Source organism: Clytia hemisphaerica, unplaced genomic scaffold (genome assembly GCF_902728285.1).
Source record: "Clytia hemisphaerica strain Z4C2 unplaced genomic scaffold, Clytia hemisphaerica genome assembly, whole genome shotgun sequence".
Lineage (NCBI taxonomy): Eukaryota > Metazoa > Cnidaria > Hydrozoa > Leptothecata > Clytiidae > Clytia > Clytia hemisphaerica.
The window spans coordinates 76,564-98,304 of record NW_027103443.1 but is presented as its reverse complement, the minus strand read 5'-3'; the positions used below and the strand labels follow the sequence as shown (position 1 = coordinate 98,304).

Here is a 21,741-nt window from a genome sequence, read left to right as displayed (position 1 = left end):
AAAAATTGAGTTAAATAAAGTTTGAAAAATATTACATTGAAATCGTTGAGGTGGTTTATAGGCATTTACGTCAAGTGATAGTTTAGTTTTATCTCAAATCCATCATGCTTTTTTACAGAGCTTTGGAAACGCTACAAGACGAGATGCATGACATACGTGATATAGTTCTGGACTTGAAGTCGTCGCTGCATTTAAAAGAACAAAACAACAATAACGCCAATGAGAAGAAAAGCCCAAGATTCGAAAAACATACTGCTAAAATGAAAACGACTCCCTCGAAATCAAGGAAAGTGCCGAAAGAAATCGATCCGAATTCGAAACAAATCGAAATGTTTGAACGATTGAATGATACCATCGAAAAATTATCGAATAAAATCGAAAACTTTGATAAACACTCGATTCAATCCGATCAGGGCTCCTCTCAACATGAGGAAAGTATCATCGATGAAAATTCGAACTCGATTACTAATAAAAAGACTGATATGATCCCTCATTTAGCACGTATGAATGAGCGAGTCGACAACATACAAGAATACATAAACACTAAAGAACGTGAACAAAAACTGAAAGAAGTTGACGAACAACTATTACATCATCAAACGAGTTTGGTTAAAAATCTAGAAAATAAATTACACACTATGGAAAAACAATTCAAAGAGTCAACAATTCGGACTAACTCGAACCATTCACCTACTCATGACAAGAGTGATTTTACATCCACTTACTTAACGCCGACGAAAGAACCAAAGTTTTCTTCAACAAGATATGCTTCAAGGTGAGTCTCGAATTAATTTTTAAAGTGGGAATTTCTCTTAACTGAAATGAAGATAAAACTTTTGTTGTGAAAGAAAACTTGTATTCCGAAAAGACGGCAAATTTAAACTCGTTTGACTACATGTTTTATTTATAAGCAAGTGTCTGTCCCTATCTGTCTGGCTCGCATTATGCTTAGCATTCTATTGTTCTGAAACAATAGAGCCATTCTTTAGGTACCAAAAACTGAGCTTGTATGCTTATAAACGTTATGTTTATAAAAGAAAAAACACGAATCTCATTTCATAGGTCACCTACACGTTCATCGACACATGATACAACGACGCCACGCAAACATTTTTTACCGCACCCACGCCCACACCGCCATCAAAACAACTACAACGATACATCGTCATCGCATATCATCCCTCCGCAAGCCACTCAACTGACACACAATAACGTTATACATCATTACCATTCGTTTTGTGGCACTGTTCAACATCCAGAGGATCACCAACACCGTCATTCGTTATCGAAGTATGTGAGCATAATTAGGAACAAGAATTAAAAGATATTTAAAGGCTTTCTAAGGGGACTTTATTAAATACAGTGGAGTCTCCATTACTCGAACACGCACGGAAAATTTTGTTCGGGTTAAGGAAATTTGGACTTATGGAGTAAGGTCTCTAAGGTATTGTTAACTCAAGAGACGAGAAACCTGTTCGAGTTAAGGAAAATTCGTATTTTTTTTTAGTCTACAGCGCAAAATTGTTTGATTCTTTCTAAAAAGCAAAAGGTAGTAAAAATGAAATAGGTTTTCCACCCCTGCCCGGCCATTTAACTCGTAAAGAACTTTCAGGCTACAATTGAAGCCTATCTTTCAAATAAATTACCATTTCTCTATTTTAGAAGTATGAATCAGACGACGCAACATCAACGGACATATAATACTCCAAAAGCACTGGTAAGACCATGTTTTTTCACCCATGATATGATTTATTTAAAGAAAAAAAATTATGTAAACATAAGGCTAAAGTACAAAAAAGCTAAAAACATTTTTAGGTTTTGCGGATTCCGCAAAGCACCCGGTTTCTTAGGAAAATGGACAAAAAGTACTCACTAAACGGCGAAAATAAGAAAGAACGTGTATTGTCTTTTCTGTTTGTATGTTGCAATCGTTAAATGTAAAAGTGATTGCTACATTTGGTGCTCTCTGAATATGATTTGCGATGAATAGTAGAACGTCGAATTAGTCAACTGTGTATACTTGGTGCTGACCGGCTGGACAGCTGGACAGGTGAGACTCGAACTTACGAACCTGACATTCGATATATTGAGTAGTATCCATGCCCAACCAAATGACTGAATCAATCTAGCTCAGATTTTTTAGGGTAGGTCTGGGCTTTGCTCACCAAAATATTTCTCTGATGTTACTCATTGATTTTACTTCTCTTACTAAAGGAATCAAGTCACATGTATGAATCCATAGACAGTGCAACAAAGGCTGCCCAACGAATGGAGAATTTATCCAAACGAATGTTATCCACAATTGCATCTGATCTTTACAGTGCGGATGAAATGAACGAATACTGAGCAAGGAGTACTGGTCCATTCAAGGAAGAAGGATTTTACAGACGCTACTACAGGGTTGTTGTTAGGACCCCATCGTCAAATTGCTTGCGTTTCTATGACTTGATCTGTTAAAAGCGTTGATGAAACAAAGGAAGACAAAGCTAGTTTGACTTTTTATACGGCCTTTGCTTGATCATGCTATGTCATTTTCTTGGAGAATTCGTCGAAAAGGACTTTTCCAGAAAAAAATTGAATATGGGGGTGGAGGATATAACATTTTTTGGAATTTTACCCGCCGAACATTGTGACTTTTGACCCCCGGACATTGTGACTTTTGACCCCCGAACAGCGGGTCTAACCCCCCGGACAGCGGGTCTAACCTTGCGGACAAGCATTAGTTGACCCCCCTGGACACTCAAAATTACCCCCAAACAGAGCAAAATTACCCCCAAATAGAGCAAGGTTAACCCGGGGCACTATATCCTCCACCCACCATGTACAAACATTTTCTGGGAGAGCCCAAATTCAACTTTGAAGACGGAGTTTGTCACTCTTTGTGTTACTTTTATTCTCTTTTTCAGATTTGTTGATAATTTTATGTGCTATTCTAGGAGAAATCATACCCCGGGATAAGAGTTTCATCCTCGCAAGAGTTGTCATGGAGCTGGTATTTAACACCCCTGTCTCACAGCCACGGTGGAACTTTTTTTCTCAGTGGGGATAAAAACTCCTGTTGAAATCTCAGTGTTGATAGAAATTCTATTGTTCCAAGGTTAAAAAATCCAGTGGCATGGGTTTGGAGCGCAATTTTTAAACAATGAATTTCAAAGACAATTTCCCAGTTGGGCTGAAGTTTCAGGGTAATTTCCCACTAGGGACGACATTTTGCCAAATTTTTCAGTGGGGCTGGGGTCCCAGCGGGTCTGTGACACAGGGGTGTTATTTAAAACGGAGGTTATTTGTTTAACGATAACAGCATGTTTCCGACTCTGTCCGTCCGCCGAGGGACTTTTTAACACGGGGTGTATGTATTTCACCGGGATAGCCAAACTAATGGGATTTTTAAATAGAAGTGTGTAAAATAATCATTTTAAAGTTTGTTATCATATTTTGAATTCATAATAAGAGAAATATGTTTTTAGATTTTTAAAGTACAGTCAACACTTTGGATGTATATATTTACAATGTTTTTTTTTGAATTTTTAGTCGTATAAAGAAGAAAGGTACTGGTTATTACTGAAATTTCATTAAATCTTCCTAGCTTAACCCATTGAGTGTAAAGCCTGATGGGCTAGAGAGGAATCTTCCTCCTTTCCCAAACATGAAAAAAGTTTTGCGCCGCATCCGGAACAACGGAGTGAATATAGCGCATTCTTTTTGCGCCGGATTATTTTAAATCTTGCGACAGATTTTACTTTCAATCCAGACTTTGTCTAGAGACTACGCGGGTTACCCATTTTGGATGGGAAATTAGCTGCTTTATTTCCCATCCAAAGGATGATTCATCTCTGGACCCTTCGGGCTTTAAACTCAACGGTTTAACCTTTGTTTCTGTAAAATTCTGCTTTGGATATTCACATATAATACACCCGTCAAACCGAGTACTGTCTACCGAAAAATGATTTGATGATTTACTTTTTTTGTCAATTTGTACTCGCATCAATAAAATAATTTAACATAAATGACTTAAATTGACGCGATTTAAAACTTTTGTGAACTTGGTTTTCAAAATTGTCCAACTTTCATGGTCCAGTTTTTAAATACTTCTAATTCCTACATATGAGTTCTGAGCTCTTGGACTATATCTCCTCCTATCATAGCATACCGGAGTTTATACTTGATCATCGACTTTGTACATTGTCTCTGCCCTGACCAAAGTCGATATCTTTAGTCTTCAAATCTTTTTCAAGCAATAGTTTGAACTGTGGACTTTCCGTTCATCGTCAGTTTAAAATAGAGTTAATAGATACACTTCTCCAACTTTAATTTGGAAATAAGTTTCATTGACGATTCTCTCGATTTCTATCCCTATTTGCACTCTAAAACTTCAAGTTTTGATGTTAATATTTTGGTGATTTCATTACATAACACTTTCCATTTGCTTCCATGCTCTGATTCATCAACCTTGTCAGGGTGATAATAAAGTAACATCTTCTGGATGAATTTTCGCAAATTAGGTTCTTCTAAACCATCCAGGTCTTCCTTTGATGGGATTTTAAGCCTAGCTGACATTGATTTTGGAGGATATTTATCAAAGATGTGTAAAACCAATCCTTTGGTTTTTTGGTTCTCAGCTGCTGTTGAAAGATCTGATAATTCTTCTGAGAGCTCCTGAATGAAATAATGAAATACAACATGTCATATTAAAAGCCTGTTTAACAACTATCAAACACCTTTTTTCCTGGAATGTTTTCCTGATACCACCTGCAAAGGCTTGACCAAGTTTACAATAGAAAAATCGAAGAAGTCGTTTTATGATATTCAAAGATTTGCATGAATATCTGCGCATTGACCTCAGTTAGATAGCGAACTACTAATACTAAACTGAAGGCTGAAGTGAGGATTGAACTCACGACTTTCGCATTACTAGTGCAACTTCTCTACCCACTGAGCTATATAGTCCCCACACATACAGATCCGGGAACAGTGTCATGTTTTAGACTCGATCAATCCAGTAACCACGTGTAGTATGAGAGGCCACAAGTAATGTAAATTCGTGAAGTTTAGTAGTTTGCTATCACAATGATGTCAGTGCAACAGATATACGTATCGGCACAGTAGCCCTTATTGACATTCTATAGTTTTCAATTTATCCTTCAGATATTTCTATGTATTACTCACTGTAAGATGTTTCTGTCGCTCTGCTTCTCTTTTGGCGTCTTGTGCCAAGATTGATTTTTGCTGGTACTTTAACAAGGTATCGTTGGCTTCTTTATACCATGCTAATGTAATTCAAAATGTAACATCATTGTGGTGAAACAACGTGACAATGGACCCTTACTCTTGTCTCCCGAATAGACGGGGTCCGAATAAGCAGGGGGGTAGGAAAATTTTTTAAATTCTAATAAGTGGGGTGGATTGAATAAGAGGTGGTGGGTTGATTTGAAGACATAATTTTTTTAACTGCTGTTACAGTGCCGTAGCAAATGGGGGGCAAGGGGGCTATGCCCCCAATAATTTTTTCAAAAATGGTTATTTTGCAAAATGCAAAGTTTTTCTTTTTTAATTTGTCATAATTGTCTTTATGTGCATGTTTTGAGTGTATTTTTAAGCAATCTAGAGCTCAAATTTTCAAAATACCCCCCCCCCCCTCGGGCCAAGCATGGTTGGCCCTCGCGGTGTCACTAAACTTCAGCCCCCCCCCCCCCCCAAATATGAAAATGCTTCTTACGGCACTGTGTCAATTTCAACAACAAAAGTTAAACTTTAACAAATCAAAGTAACAAATGAACACGTAAAATAAGAACCAATACTAACGAAAGAAAATTTTAACAAGTCTAAGGTCTATCTACACTGTAATAAAAAATTTAATTATTCAAATTTAGTTAGCGGGGGGGGGGTCTTAATAAGAGCGTGGGGGATGGATTTTTTTGCTTTTAACAATTAGCGGGGGGACGTCTATTCGGGAGACAAGAGTAAGAGATTATTCGAACTACTACTACGCTATCATTCGAAAATTTTTCGCTCTGATGAATTTTCACGGTGATCAAAACAGGTTTTTAACCCTTTGAGTGCCAGGGTCCTTTTTTCTAAGTTTTTTTTTAAAAATTGCTAGTTCAAACTTTAAGGGCTTATATCTTCTGATCTAGAATGAATTAGAAGCTCGTATATAGCTCGTTGGATAGCTTAGAGTCTCCTCTTTCTTTTGGGCGCCTTCGGCGCCGCCCGATTAAGGAAGGGTGTGGTGGGCGGCGGCCAAGGGCGGGGGGTAGGTTAGGGAATTAAAGCAGTCAGGCCCGCTGCGCGGACCTGACTGAACTGATGGAAAGGTGCCCAGTGGTAAAACTTCAAATCGACTCACTAGAAGACAGAATAAAGTAAAACAGGGCCAAATTTGGAGGTTCTTGGATCACTCGTTGACCAAAAATAGTCAAAAAACGGTCAGAATCTCAAAAAAGTGAATTTTTGTCAATTTTTTGCATTTTTTTGACTTTTTCGCTTAAAATCTCGCTGGAAAGACTCACTTTTGAAATTTTTTTTGCTTGACCATAAAGGACAATCTAATTCCTACGAGTTCGACCAAAAATAACGATTTCTAAATCAAACTGGGCATTACAGGAGGGCTTCGCCCTCCTATATAGCCCATGTCGTATATATACGACATCGGCACTTAAAGGGTTAAGGTTTTTGACTTTTTAGTCCGCAAAAAGGGAAGGGGTCCATGCGGATCCTTCCTTAGATTCAAAATCATGGAGCATATTGAACTTGAACCTTAGTCCAGTGCGATTTATATCACATTTTCTCTTGGTATATAACAAGTGCTACCTTACTAAGAGCAACTAATATTGCTTTTGGGTTCTACTGATGAACTTGAACAGATGAAAGCGACGAGGGACTGGGTACAAGTTTGTTTACAAAAAAACTTACGAGTATCATTCATGACACGTGGCGTGAGAGACATGGCCAATTCAATGGAATTTTTAAAACATTCTGTAGCACGGTCTTTCCTTTTCAACACTTTTGCGTATACCGATCCTAAACGACTCAAGGCGATAGCTTCAACTTCAACCTGAAATAGAATAAGGGTGTATTCTCACTGTTGCTTGAAAATATTGGAACAAAGAATTGCACGATCTTTGTCTCTTATTAACCAGAAAAAAACATGATTTTGTGTTGATGGTAAAACAATGGGCGCGTTTACACTGTAGTTTTCAGGTCATCCAAATTACACCACACTGAAGAAGAATTAGGTTAGGATTGAGAAAGAATTAAATTATTCTTTCGAGCATGATTTTTAGGGACTGTAAAGGGACACATTTCAATGACTATTTCAAAAGTCTATTGTAGAAAGTATTCTGCTCATAACCAGCGTTAATGATATCATATATCGCCCCTATTATCACTTTAACATTCATCTGAACGCGTATACGCGTCCCTCGCGGACTAAAGGTTAAACTGAGAATTCGGGTTCTGATTGTTCAAATTTAAATGCAAAAGCATCTCGTATCCTAAAAAAATGGTTCGTGGTTTGAACTATAAATCTTTGCTACTGTAACTGTTAAGTAGCAAATTAATTTGTACGTACCTCAATATCTCTAGCCAACACCATCGCTTCATGATACCGGTCAATTACGGTATAAACCATATCCATGCTCAAGTCTTCCTGGTCTTTCAAATGGCTCTCCAAAAGCTCATCTCCTAAAACCCCAAATGTGCAAAAAAGCTTTTAAGTTTTTCATTGTAGCTTAAAGGAAGGAATTTTAAAGGGTAACTTAAATTTGCAGATGGCTGGAAAAATCGAATTTTGGCGAGAGTTTAATATGTCAGATGATAGAAAAACAATTTTCGCTAAAAGCGTCAAATCCACCAAATTTCTTTCGAACGGAAATTCCCTTAACGTAGACCACTGAAACCACTTTAATTGTATTTAGAAATTTTAAAAGAGCGTTAAAACTCCTAAAAATTACCTATACGGATAGTTTGTAGAGATTCTGTGAACGCCAAATTATATTTCAAATCCAATTTCAACGTCTCTGCTTGTTCTGTAAACTCGGGCGTTTTACTCCGCTTAAGTTCTTCAATTGGGCGGCTCATTCGTTGCAGACAAATTTTACTTTCTTTAAAATTTTTTAATTGAAGAGAATTGATTGCTTGGCTGAGAAGGAGATTTGCAATTTCAACATACAAATCATCAGAGAAAAACCCATTTGTTAAACTACAGGCAAATGACTCATAAACATTGATTTTTTCTTCAGCTGGCAGATCAGCGTATATATTCAACGCCTCTTGCAGTACTTTCCCGAGAGAGCATGTTATATCATCGATCCATAAGGCTGACTTTGTGATTTTTCCACATACGAGTGCTTGTTGATAGTGTGAAATAACATCTATAAGACATTGCCGTTTCTCTATATCATTGTCTTCCAGCAATTTGGAAAGCTCATTGGAAGCTTTTGCGTAATTTTTGGCCGCAGATGCTGTAGAATCGTAATCTTTACCAGCTGTTTTTAAAGCACCTTTATAACAGATAAGTGCATTTTTGAATTTCTCTTTTCTTAAAGAGGGATCTAGATTCTCATCATTCGCTTTCTTGTAGAATTCGTTTCCTTTTTGACGATATTTTACGGAGATTTCCGACGTCACGATCGGAGTTGAGGAGACTTGATGGTTTCCCTCATCCTAAAAAAACAAACATTTACAAAGATTGATATTTTGAAAGAACTTATCTCGGTGAGAACTAATTTTGGTGAATTTTGCGAGTTTAGACAAAAGTTGTACAAATCAGTTCTCACCAAAATTAGATACTTTGCTCATTCGCCAAAATAAGAAAAAAAGAATGATGTTGCTTCTCACCTTCTTTTCAGTAGAGTATGTTCGTTCACAATGAGCAGCATTCGGCCAATCTTCAAATACTTTTTCATTATCCTCAAAAGATTTCTTCCTGTTATTCCATTGCTCTTCTCTGTAACTAACATCCGTTGTCTTTGACCATGCTTGACCTTGAAATGTCTCGTAATCTCTTTTCTCTTCTTTCTTCACATCAAAATCACAATCATCATCTTCATCATCGGCGCAGTAGACATAATCATCTTCAAGATCAGGAAAATCATCTTCCTCTTCGTTTTCGTCAAAGCTTGTTTGGTTGTTCTCTACGCCATCATTACAATCATCATTACGATCATTGCTACTCGGTTGGAAATCATCTTGCTTCCGGGTTGAACTGTTTTATTAGAATAGAACCAAATGAAATTTTAAAAGAAAGCCGCTTTCTTAAACTATGATCGAACCTTATGTCTTACTTTAGAGGTAAATAGTGTCAAGTAATCATAAATCTTGGATTTTTTTTTTATTAAAGCACTCATATATAGAGGCGTTGGGCCTCTCCGGGGGGGGGGAGGGGCACCGACCTTGACGGCCGACGGGGACGTCCCGCTGGATTTTGTAAAGTAGACCCTGTCAGATATGAATGTTTGGTAAATTTGGGACCCTGTCGGAAGGACATATTTTCCATTTTCACCCTGGAAAGTGGCAAAAATGACTCTTTGGGACCCTCTCACATCTTCAGAGCCTAAAACAGGGACCCTGACCAGCAGCACGTCCCCGTTCATTTCGCCTGACAGCCCCCCCGGATAGAGGCATTAAGCTTCATTCGACCCACACCCGAAGATTCTTTTAGCACTTAGGATTAGGATTGAATGTAGACTAGTAAACTAGTCGGTTATTACTTATAATAAAACTGTCAATCAAATAATGTAAACAATAATTAAATATTCAGCGCGTGTGAGAGAAAAGGAAAATAACCGACTAGAAGCTTCTTCCAACGCCTTTTTTTCTTCACCTAAAATCGTAAGGAGAGACGTACAGATTTCTGTATGTCTGGCCCGTGCGGGATCGCATTTATTTTTCTTTCTGTTTATTGCATTTTTGGAAATGCTCATTTATTTATATGTTCCCATGTTTAATGTTACTATGAAATATCATTTAGTCAAAAAAGTTGGATGTATTCTCAAAAACCTAAACAAGAAGCCGGAGCGGCGTGAAGGTCCAGCTGACGTGGCAATAACCGAATGTCGTTCGTACCGGGTTCCATAAGTGACGCAAAAAAATTTCCTTCCCATCCTCCACCATCCTCCACTCTGAGCTTCTATTCTTTGACACTTTCTTTGTATTGCTAAGTTTTTGAAAGTTTTTGATGCATTTCGAAACTTTTGCCGCTGATGGGATTCAAACCCACTATATAAAAAGCACCTATGAATAGAACGCCAGCGCCTTAACCACTCGGCCATCGAGTCACAACTGCATTAAGGAGTTCAAAGTTCCTTATAAACATGGTATTTACTCCAAACTCTACCCGGGGGCTAAAACCCTAACCAGGGGTTAACTCCCTTCCCCAACCCTAGCCCTAACCCTACCTGACCCTACCTGAAACAACCCTTTAATCTAACCGGGAAATTGGACTCTACTACCAATTCAATCCAAAACATAGGTCAAACATCGCCCGGGTAGGCGGGGCAAAAATTCTGGATCGGCGGTTGGTTTAGCCTGGACTTGTTAATTTATTGCGCGCACAGGCCGACAAAGACAAAATCTTTTCGATCAGTTGCTTTTTAAAGGTCCATTCTGCTGCGCGCTGGACCAAAAAGGTTGTAAAATTAAACAACGTTTTTTGAGGGAAGAAGCTTCTAGTCGTTGAAATTCAGAAAAGACACGCAACCTCACCTCTTCGATTCTTTTTATTTGGAGCTTGAATTTTTTGTCTATGGGTCTGTTTTCAACGACTAGTTTACTAGTCTAGATTGAATGATGTGCGTTTTTTATAACAACAAACTGTACTTATTAACATAAGGCTTTGATGGCCATAATATCATAAGAATAAGGCCTTATGAACTCTAAAACACCCAATTTCTTATGAAAACACCCCTGTCTCACAGCCCCGGTGGGACTTTTTTCCTTTTTGAGGATGAAAATTCCGATTGAAATTCCAATTGGGATAGCAACTCTATTGTCCAAAGAAAAAATCAGTCGTGTTGTGGTTTTGGATAGTGCAATTTTTAAACATTGAATTTCGAGTGGAGATGAAATCAAAGTTAATTTCCCAGTGGGGCTGAAATTTCAGGGTATTTTCCCACCGAGGACGAAATCTTTGCCAAATTTTCCAGTGCGGCTGGGGTCCCAGTGGGTCTGTGACACAGGGGTGTATGAAATTAATCAAAAATACTATAAAATTAGTGAAATTAAGAACATCTTGAGTACAATTTCAGGCTTAAAACTAAAAAATGTCAAGATGAACACCCAAAGCCTTCAAAAATCTTGGATTTTCTTAATATAAAACGTGATTGGATTTCAAATAAGATGGAAAAAAATGATTTTTTCAGATATGGTTTACAATATCAGGAGAAATATAATTCACAAATTAGGAAAAACGTTATACTCAATTCCAACGCCATGACGATCAAATATTTTTTACCCTTTGTCGCCCTTTAAGATTATTTTACTTCATTTGTTCCATTTAAGACGATACTAACCTTCTAAAAATCTTTTTGAAAAACGACATCTTGAGATGAGAGAGATTAATCAAGTACGAATTTGTATGCTAATGCTTACAGAACTTTCACCTTTTCGTAAAGCCAAGCTTCATCGACTTGAAATTTTAAAGCAAGGACATTATATAGCGTAGCTATATTTTTAAGACGAGTTACTAGAATGTCGAATCAATAGTTTGCTCATACATAGCTCACAGGATGCCATATATAAAGATGTTTAGACTTTAAATAAAAAGGAATTTTAATCTCAACTTTGTAAAAATAATACATTAAGCATGAATTATTTTTACACATCATTACATTTATTCTGGTCCTGGAAATTTAAATTTTTTACTTTAAAGGGTGTGGCCTAGAAATTGGATTTTTTGCCACCGCCTAACAGCAACTTTTATAAACATATGAATCAGTTAAATGATTTGTTTTGAAATAAGAGTTATATATCGTTTGCTTACTCTTCAATTAATTTACAAGCATCAAACATCAAATTGACACAGATGTTGAGCAAGATTGGTCAGAAAGAGGAAAAGAAAAACATTTTTTGTTTATTTAGCATAAGAATGTATGTATGTATGTATGTAATAGTTTATTTCAAGTTGACGAACAGGTAGCAACAAAGGCTAATAAAAGTCAACGCTACTTTACAATTTGTAAGGTGATTACAAAAAGCCAACACCTTCAATATAGGTTCGGCAGTTTCTACACGGGCATGATGTAGGCCTCCATTGCTTAATCTTTTCCTTAAAAATACTAAGATCAACTATATCTCTATACTCATCCGGAATTAATTCCCAAACTTTTGGCCCTAAAAATGAAAGTGACTCTGAACCGTGAAAAACAGAGTTTATTTCTCTTGATCTGAAGTAAGGCGTTTTGCGATTTACTTTGATATTTTCATCATGTTTGAAAATTTCTTTAATTTCTTTATTTAGATCTGATATGTTATTTTTACATTTGAAAAGTTCTATTGCTAACAACTGAAGATTTTTATGGTGGAATTTGATGGCACCGTCTTTCTCTAAAAGCTGCTCAAAAGTAGATGTATGATCAGAATACACTATCCTCAAACATCTTTCGTGGAGGTGATTTATTTTTTGATCTAGCCTGCGAACATGAAACATCCAGACAAGCGAACAATAATTGAATTGACTTCGAAAGAAGGCATTCATGAGCCTTTGTTTTTTCTTTTGATTTATGTACGGTGCTACCCTCGCAAGTGCACTGATTTTCTGGCTAGCTTTCTTATAAATCATGTTAATGTGTGGCTCAAAAGTCAGACAGTTGTCAAAAGTTAATCCTAGGATCTTGCCTGAGTTGCTGTTAAAGATGCGTTCATTCTGTATAGTAATGAAGATTTCTTTGCTGGTATTGTTAGCTATCAACTCAGACTTGTCTGCATTTCCTTTCATTTGATTTTGGGTTATCCATTCAAAGATGATAGCAGCTCCATTCGAGAGCTCCTCACCAACCTGTTCCCAAGAGTCAGCTATCACAAAAGGTGTTGTATCGTCTGCATAATTCAGTACATTTCTAGAAAGTAGAACAAATCTCTCATGTAGATGTTAAATAGTAGCGGCCCTAGAATGGATCCTTGGGGAACACCTACTTTAACATTATGCCAGGTACTGTAATGGTCGCCAATTTTCGTTCTTTGCTTTCTATCTGATAGATAGGCTGCTATGAGACCTAAGGCACTCCTTGAAAATCCGTATGCTTCAAGTTTAGCAATCAATAGTTCGTGCGAGATGCAGTCGAAAGCTTTTGATAAGTCAATGAGTAGCGCTGCAAACTTTTTCTTTTCATCTGTAGCTTTCTTCCAAATTTCAGTCATGACTAAAAGTGGAGTTTGTGTACTCATTCCTTTTCTATATCCAAATTGTCTATTGCTCAAAAAAGAACAATAGGAAGGCACTGTCCTGATACGTTTACCAATACCGTTTAAAGTTTGAACTAACGGTTTTCTTTAAAAACTTAGAAAAAAAGGCTGTGGGCACGGAAAGGGTTAAGCATTGAAAACCTTTCTTTTGACTTTTCGAAATAATTATTTCCTTAAATTTTTTACGAACACGAGAATTTCTAGACATTTCCTACTAAATAATCTTTTTGGAAATATGAACTAAATAATACTGGAAATAGAACCGATTAGAATCATTTCCACCTGCTAGTACTCCACCTGTGCTCTCTATGACAACTTAATCATACCAGATATTCATTGTTGTTTAAGCTCACACAAATATGAAAACATGATACCAATTAACCTGTTGATTGATATCCATTAAACTACTCAAATAGTAGGTGGGTTTCAACCAGGAAAGATATTGTAAGGAAATCAGTTCTGGAGGTTGGCAAGGAAGTGAGGTCAAAAAGAAATCAGGTTTCAATGCTTGATTACATTTTAAAACCCAGAAGAAAAATTTAGGGTTTCTATTTTGAAGAAAAAGCAGGAGTAGAAGGTATTTTAGCGCTGGATGTTGTTCAAAGTTTTGTTCCGAATTTTTATTTTTTGCCACCACAGGAAGCCTAAAGCTTCCGAGGATGGCATTCATAGCTTCACGCATAAGGAAGTTGGGCAAACATCTCATAATTTTGCGCGCGTTTTTCAGTATTTTAGTTCCGGTTAAATGGTGTACCGTAACATTCTTAGCTTGACTGCATTTCTATTGTTTTATCATCATTAAAAACACTTTTCCGGATTAGTTTTGATCTGATTACCCATTTTCAAAGCTCTATATGTCTTTTTTTATTACCTCAGGGAGTCGAATTAAGGGAAATTCCTTTTTTGTTGGGAAATTCCCTATTTAAACCACAAGTAGTTATTAACCGCTCTGAGCAAAGCAAATTAGAAAATTTGAGTCTTTTTAAAACTTGTCGCGTGACTATTACATTAAAAAGGCAGATTAGTACAGTAGCGTTTACTATGATATAAACAAGCCATTATATACCATTATTTTGGTAATAAAAGAGATGACAAAAAAAAAAGTAAAAATAACTTTATCTTATCTCTATAAGAAGATATCTATGAGATAGACACAACTTGCTAATATTTGTAGACTAAATTTTGCTTCAGATGAGATGCCATTCTAACAGAAGTAAAGGCTATCAGTAACATTTCTTTCAAAATTCAACAACTTGATCGTTCTTCTGCGGTGGCACTTTAATGAAAATTATGGCTAGTATAAATGTGTTACCTCTTTGATTTATCGCTAATAGCAACGAAAACGGAAAATACCTTCATTTCCTCTACATTACAATCATTTGCTTTTAAAGATGATTAAAATGTATGAGAGTAGAGAGTGTAGGTGTGCCTAATTTCCAGGACTTTGAGTGGATTTCTTTTACAAACAGATTTTAAGTGTTAAATTACAGACCAGAAATAGCTGTCCGAGTTGTTTTAATAGAACCTGAGAATCTATTTATTTTGCTCCAAGAATGACTAAAAGAAATCATACTTTTTCATATCAGCAAATTGTTAATTAGCTAGACTTTATGCGGTTTCCTAAAATAATCCGGAAATTAATTCACGTGGAAGCTCGTTTTACCACTTTTTAATGACCCTCCAAAAGTTAGATTATTAATCAAATTAAAGATGTTTTGGAAAATAAAACACCATTAATTGCGAGTTGACGTGTTAAACTATAGTGGTTATGTAAGAGAACCTAGTTGGAAATTTCACGATTATTTTCAAAATTACAAAACAGAACGCGTAGCATATTTCCTCCGCTCTTCTGTTATAAGAACCAGTAAACTTTTGAAGAGACTTTGGTGTCCTTATTCATTTGAAATTCGAATACACTCTTTTCACTAATTTGACCAAAAATTTGCTTAAGATTCAGTTATGTCAGGTCTCAAGCATCTTTCATTATTTTGGGACGATGTTAGCCTCGCTGTTCTTATGAGAGATTGTTCTTACAATAAAAAGTTTATTTCCCCATTCAAAAACTTTGATCGATTTAAAATGACCTTGGGCTGATTTGGCGTAGGTTCGCTGTGAAATAAGATCGTCCCTATTTTGATGACTTCCTTCTTATTCTTGATCGACTTTGTTCAACATGTTAAAACCTTTCGAATTCCTCTTACAAGCTATTTTTCACCTCATTAGGTATTGTATAAGCCAGGTTATTATCTAGATGAACAAATAATGTGCTGGATAATTTGTTTACTGTCAATTTGTTTGAATAAATTGATAAATTAAAGGATATGATTGCGATAAGCGGTCATCTTTCATAGACATAAGAGTAAAGCCACAGATATCTGTAAAACACGAAGGGCCTATCTAGCCTATCTAATTTTAAGCTTTCTCCAGCAAAAAAAAGTGAAACAAAGTGACTTTTTAAATTTCGTACCGATGGATAGGATCTAGCATTTTAATTGTTTTCGGAGCGCGAGATCAAAAGAAGTAGGCAGCAAATGCTATTTCGCATCCCTCAAACCAGTGAAATCTTGTTCTCACTTGATTTACAGATCTGTGAGTAAAACCAGAGTTATTGTCTTACATCTGTGAATCTTCAATCCCATCATACAGCTTCAAAACGCCACTACTATCAAATCTGTAGAAAAGACCTAGTGTTGAATCATAAAGATATGGAATTCTTTACTTTGACCGAACGTATATTCAGATTGAATATATTACATGCATTAAGAAATTGTCTCCATATACATATTCTATATACACATATACATATACAGTCCCTTACCTTAGCTCTGGATACGAGATTGTTACCCACTGAGAGGTTCACCTCGGCTACTTTCTCAGTTTATCATTGGCTGGAATATCAACTGGTTTATGATAACCTTTTCAATAAGGAAATGGAAAGGGTAATCGTCATTTTGAAATCAGTTTGGAAAGAAACCAAGCTGTTAAAAAAGTAATTGACTGATTGTCAAACCTTATCAGTATAATAATTTTCTAAAAAGTGTGATTAAGAAAATAGGTTGTCTTATCTCAATCCACAATAATTGAAAAGATTATCTTACCAACGTTTCATTTTAATCTTTAACCTAAGTAGATTTCCTTTTATTGTCAAAAGGTTATCAAAAACATACTTTAGCATTATGGTAATTTAGTTCAATGTGGTTTTTGTTTCACTTTAAGCTGACATAGACGGTGCTGGCGAGACAGACATCTGTCGCCAGGTAATTTGAAAATTATTATCCGCAGCATCACATCAACGTGACTAACAGATTACAACATACGGAACATTGACAAATAAAATAGTACAGGTGTCTGTCTTCATGAACGAGTGAATCCGGAACAAGAAATCAAAGAATCACAATGTCCATAACATCACAATAGTTAATTACTTCTTCACTGGGACCAAGTTGAAAATTTTGAAAATATTTCGTCTTCGGTGGGAAAATACCCTAGAATTTCAACCCCACTGGGAAAATGACTTTGATTTCACACCTATTCAAAATTCAATGTTTAAAAATTGCACTCCATAGCCATCCCTACTGGATTTTTAATAGAATTTCTATCCTCTTTGGAATTTCAATAGAATTTCTATCCCCACCGTGGAAAAAAGTTCCAGTGAGGCTGTGAGACAGGTGTGTGTTACATGACTTGAAAAAAATTTCTTTGAATCATGAAGAATGTGTTCTTATGCACCAATGTCTCAATGACTAAAAGAATGGCTTACGGTCTCTTTCTTAGTTTCCTATTCCTCATCAAATACACCTAGGAATATTGAACACTGTTCATGGTTAGAAGTGAAATACAGCAAAACACAAATCTCGTACCCAAAGCCACTTGAACAACTTTTTTTATTTTAATGATGGGACGTGGTACAATCATCAGTGCTATCAGAATTGTAAAACAACGGACAAAGGTACTGGGCTCAAGTTTGGCGAAATACATTAAAAATCATAACCTTAACCTTTTTACAAGTGTGGTGGATGGCAAATTTTATTACTGCTAGTTTTCTCCTTCAATGATTTAATGTCTTTTCTTGGTTATCCAGATAGGGGTGCATCATTGTCTTCAACTAATTTGTGTAGTAATCGCAAACTATAGTCACGTTTTTCTTAAGTCTGAATCGCAGACCTCTACAAAACCCCAGGGAGTATAGGAGCTATAAGAAGCACGAATCCGTTAGTGGATGAAAGCAGCCCAGTTTTTCTTCATAACTGTTTTTACAGGCTACTGTAGGCAGTTTTTGATTCAAAGTTTCTGTGTGCAGTATCTTCTCTTTGGATTCGTCTGGAGTGACCTTTTCATGATCATCTTAATCCATCGACTTCGGTCCGAAGTATCGGTCCCAGTGATCTTTTAGATGATGCCTTGTGAGTTTGCGGATACTGCTTGTTGTGTCTGTTGTTTCTAGAGTAACCCAGCTGACACACAACGTTGTTTCAACGTTCATTTAATATTCACAATGTCCATATAACGTTAGATGAACGTTGAAACGACGTTGTGTGCCAGCTGGGAATAACCTTAATAACCTTATGTTTAGATATTCTTAAAGTAATTTGATTTAAAAGAAATCGAATTTGTTTGTTTTAATACAAATTGAATTTTGTTGCTGTTACCTACGCTGAGAAAAATTAGATCTAACTTCTAATTAGGCTAATTTCTTCTCAAGGTAATTGATCTAATACAAACAAATCATTACATAATCACATTTAAAACTCCATTAAAGTTGAATTAGTATAAAATAAGAATTCCAATTTAGATTATTTTACATCATTAAGTAAGGCCTTGCCTGCAAAAAAAAGCTAATGAATGAGGAACTAAATTAAATTAAGTTTGAGATCTTGATACAATACCTTTACTGGGAATGGGAGAAAACAACTTTTTTTTAATTTTCTTCAAAATATTTTCAAAAATATCTTACAATAAATATAATTCATCATTTATTCTAAAAAATGGCAAATTATGGCTATCTTACAAAAACTACCTTAAGAATACAAATTACATACTTTTCTTTTTATCGTTAGTTGAAATATCAGAAAAATTATCATCAAGAAATGCCAATCGAAAGATTCTTTTGAAAATATAAGTGAAGAAATAAGCTAAAAATTGGATGAACAAAAAATATAATCGGATATATAGTTTATTTAAAAATTACAAAAAAAAGATATACTTTAATAATTTGAACGGAAAACAATCACCAATGTCTTTTTAGCGAGCACCTGTGACTCCAACAAATTCATTTGTAAAACGTCACTTGCCAGACCAACTGATGACAATTATTGAAAGTTGTTTACGTTTTCTAGTTACCTCTCTCACCGCCCTACCACCCTCAATCATGAAATTTAACCTAGTTTACCATAACTTTAAAGAATTACCGTAAGACTTAAATTTACCGTAAGAAAAATTCAACTTGCTCAATCCACAAATATTCATCGGTATATCAGGTTGAAAATTATAACATGCATTCTGCTAATCCTCTAGCGAAAAGAGTTTCTTATAGAAAGTATATTTATAGAGTCCCGCGATTCAGACGACAAGCTAACTTACCTAGATTTATAGAAAATACCTTATAGCAGAACTTCATTTTTCAACATAAGTAATCGTCAGTCCTTTAGAGTATTCAAGGGAGAAGGTTTTTCATATTCACAATACACCATACCGACAGGAGCTCCGTAAATACGAGGGGTGGAAAGATTGGCAGCCATTATTAGCTAGTAAACAAAAACTAATATTCCTTTTCCTTTTGGGAAATTAAAGAATGATCAATCAATTCTATCAATAGGATGTTACTTATCCTGAAAAGTTCACTTTGTTTTGACATATATGTCCAATGGGTTATTTATAAGTTCATTATTTTGAGACATAGCTTATCTTTACTATCCTGTTTCGGATTATATAAAGTCAGATTCGTTGTCCACAATATTTTGTGTTGGTTCGGTTTTATATTTACCACTGTATAAACATGCATTCCACATCTCATTGAATTCCAGACCTTCGGGACATTTGATACAAGCAGCTAGTTTTCCAGCTAAACAAACAACGTAATGTTCAGGATTGTAAGGGTCTTCGATATTGCCAGTGAAGAATTCTGGCAGACCTTCTCGTCCACATTTGTCAGGACAAAAATATTCAGGAAGTGGAACTCCTTGACCGTTATCAACACATTCGGCTGAAAAATAGAATATGAAGTTATTACCAAAGCTTCTAGCCTTTTAACTTCGAAATTTAGATTCCCTTAACCTTGGGATGAAGTTTCAGGGTCAAATCTTGGCCCCATTTTCCCAACAACAGCCCTGTGTCACACACCCGCTGGGACCCCAGCTCCACTGGAAAATTTGACAATAATTTGGAAGAATAGCCTGGAATTTCTGGGAAATTGACTTTGATTTCATCCCTATTCGAAATTCAATGTTAAAAATTGCACTCCAAAATCATCTCTACTAGATTTTCACCGGGGCTGTGAGACAGGGGTGTCCAAGACAATCATTGCATTGCGAGACAGGGATGTCTAGAGGTGCCGTTTAATGGATGTTTAAAATAACCAGCAACCCGCTGGTTTCATGCTTTGAAGCCTTGACCATTCGACCATCGCTACGAACTCGATTCCTAACTTCCTTACTTTCAAACGACGTTGTTGTTAGTTAAGAGTGTAGTGTAGTAAACTTACATCTAAGTGACGTCAAACATTGGTTGCATTCTTCTTTGAAAACCAACGATTGTGGAAAGCATGGTTGACATGAAGCTTCACCGCCAGAACATTGTAAAAAATAATGATCATTCTTGGCACCGTTAAGTTGGTAAGCGTAATTCCCATCCGTCCGATTTATACATAAAGATTTTGGACAAGTAATGGGTGGAGGTGAAACGCCAGTTACTGGTTTGGCTGTCAATGCAACACTGACATCTGTAGTAAATAAAAGAAAGTGGAAGACAGTGGTTAGATTAGCGAACACCTCACCAAAAGCCGGGATTTTTCATTCTGTTAATTGCGTAGAAAAAATGCGAGTGACGTCTAGAATAGGCTACGGTTAGATGAGAGTACCTAGATATATGTGAGGCATGCGAGACATGGAGTGCGTCGTTTTTACTATCTAACATCAGAGTCTCCGCTCAATACATCCGTTATCAAGAGCGACTACTTTACATTTTAACCTTTTGATTTTACTGATGGGCGTAGTAGAGCAAACTAAGGCTGCATATCGAATCATAAATTTTAAAATGGCGTAAACAGGGGTAGATTTTCACGTTTTCATTAGACATTCCTCTGAGACATACATGTCTTTTTATTTCAATGGACAAATTTGAATCATGTTCACGAATCATTTTTCATGAAAGAATGTTATTAAACTATTTCCATGTGACTGATAAATCCTAACTATAGCAATTTAAATTGCAATTCAATATTCCTCATTTTGGACACCTATTAAAATAACATCTGATTGCGGTCTCAGAAAAACACAAACCAATTAACGATTCGATTTTAAAGATTTTGCTAGAGTATTTAGTATGCGGGGTTATGCAAGTTAAGAGGAAGATATCAATTCTGCGTTAATGTGATGTTAAGTAGAGTTTTGATCGACTTGTTTGATCGAAAGCAATAACAATGACAGCCTTGTTCAAACGTTCAAACGAAATGAAATATAAAACGAATCCTCAAATTTTCGATCAAAGTTTCTAAAGACAATGCTGTCGCCCGTTAGAGATAAAGAAAACGTACCACCATCACTGTTTACTCCACCACTTCCATCATCAAATTTACCGCCTCCTAAATTATTCCCTTTTTGTAGTGACCTTGTGTAGACGATAGGGTCGACTAAAGCATCGCTGTAGCTTTTTGGAAAGGTTTTGAAAAATATTATTGTACTCGAAGGTTGCTACTTCCAACAATTTCAAACAATGCCTTAAGGGATGTCTAAAGATCGGTGAAACAAGAGATATCCTCCGTTGAGATGAATTTTTCAAAAATCTTCTGCAATTTATAACTTACCGATTACAAAAAGAACGCCAATAAATCCAATCCAAAATTTCATGTTGATCTTCCGGCAGGAACAAATCAAAATATCTGCACCCGTACCTCTCAAAATGCAAGATTGATTGAAATGTATCAAATAAAACGGCTCTCATTATATGCGGGGTTATAAAGTTTTAATCAGATAATAGCACCCAAACTATTGTTCTATTATATAATCAATTACCTTTAAATGATCTCGGATAATTTACTTTGGCATCCTTTTGTCATCTCCAATCAAACACGAAATGGGTTCATTTTGAAATACTAATAGTTCAAAATTGAATTGATATCTTTAT

At 36.0% G+C, this 21,741-nt stretch overlaps 3 protein-coding genes across 3 annotated transcripts; 1 reads left to right on the top strand and 2 right to left on the bottom strand.

Annotated features, from left to right (window-relative positions):
• The first annotated feature begins 120 nt into the window (after window positions 1–120).
• LOC136798168 (uncharacterized) lies at window positions 121–2,795 on the top strand. The gene is made up of 4 exons (XM_067054748.1): window positions 121–775; window positions 1,063–1,290; window positions 1,663–1,717; window positions 2,215–2,795. The coding sequence occupies exons 1-4, from the start codon at window positions 144–146 to the stop codon at window positions 2,344–2,346; spliced, it is 1,047 nt and encodes a 348-aa protein (XP_066910849.1). The 5' UTR covers window positions 121–143; the 3' UTR covers window positions 2,347–2,795.
• A 1,238-nt stretch (window positions 2,796–4,033) lies between these two features.
• Window positions 4,034–19,139, bottom strand: LOC136798160 (uncharacterized protein PF3D7_1120000-like). The gene is made up of 9 exons (XM_067054742.1): window positions 19,094–19,139; window positions 18,441–18,533; window positions 16,019–16,085; window positions 8,839–9,205; window positions 7,953–8,664; window positions 7,571–7,683; window positions 6,913–7,054; window positions 5,167–5,267; window positions 4,034–4,656 (listed from the first exon to the last, which is right to left on the bottom strand). The coding sequence occupies exons 1-9, from the start codon at window positions 19,137–19,139 to the stop codon at window positions 4,354–4,356; spliced, it is 1,944 nt and encodes a 647-aa protein (XP_066910843.1). The 3' UTR covers window positions 4,034–4,353.
• On the bottom strand, window positions 18,340–21,591 carry LOC136798158 (uncharacterized). Its single transcript, XM_067054739.1, has 3 exons — window positions 21,422–21,591; window positions 20,102–20,338; window positions 18,340–19,603 (listed from the first exon to the last, which is right to left on the bottom strand). Exons 1-3 carry the CDS (start codon window positions 21,462–21,464, stop codon window positions 19,326–19,328), a joined length of 558 nt encoding a protein of 185 aa, XP_066910840.1. The 5' UTR covers window positions 21,465–21,591; the 3' UTR covers window positions 18,340–19,325.
• Between the last annotated feature and the right edge of the window lie 150 nt (window positions 21,592–21,741).

Bases quoted from the DNA above. Each gene is read 5' to 3' on its own strand.
- LOC136798168 (XM_067054748.1), top strand. From the start codon at position 144: ATGCATGACATACGTGATATAGTTCTGGACTTGAAGTCGTCGCTGCAT. The intron at 1,291-1,662 runs GTATGTGAGCAT...TCTCTATTTTAG, and splicing joins CACCGTCATTCGTTATCGAA to AAGTATGAATCAGACGACGC. The intron at 1,718-2,214 runs GTAAGACCATGT...CTCTTACTAAAG, and splicing joins ATAATACTCCAAAAGCACTG to GAATCAAGTCACATGTATGA.
- LOC136798160 (XM_067054742.1), bottom strand. From the start codon at position 19,139: ATGGCTGCCAATCTTTCCACCCCTCGTATTTACGGAGCTCCTGTCG. The intron at 18,534-19,093 runs GTATGGTGTATT...TCCAATTTTTAG, and splicing joins TATTTACGGAGCTCCTGTCG to CTTATTTCTTCACTTATATT. The intron at 16,086-18,440 runs GTATGTAATTTG...ATTCAACACTAG, and splicing joins AACTAACGATAAAAAGAAAA to GTCTTTTCTACAGATTTGAT.
- LOC136798158 (XM_067054739.1), bottom strand. From the start codon at position 21,464: ATGAAATTTTGGATTGGATTTATTGGCGTTCTTTTTGTAATCG. The intron at 20,339-21,421 runs GTAAGTTATAAA...TATTTACTACAG, and splicing joins TGGCGTTCTTTTTGTAATCG to ATGTCAGTGTTGCATTGACA. The intron at 19,604-20,101 runs GTAAGTTTACTA...TCTATTTTTCAG, and splicing joins ATGTTTGACGTCACTTAGAT to CCGAATGTGTTGATAACGGT.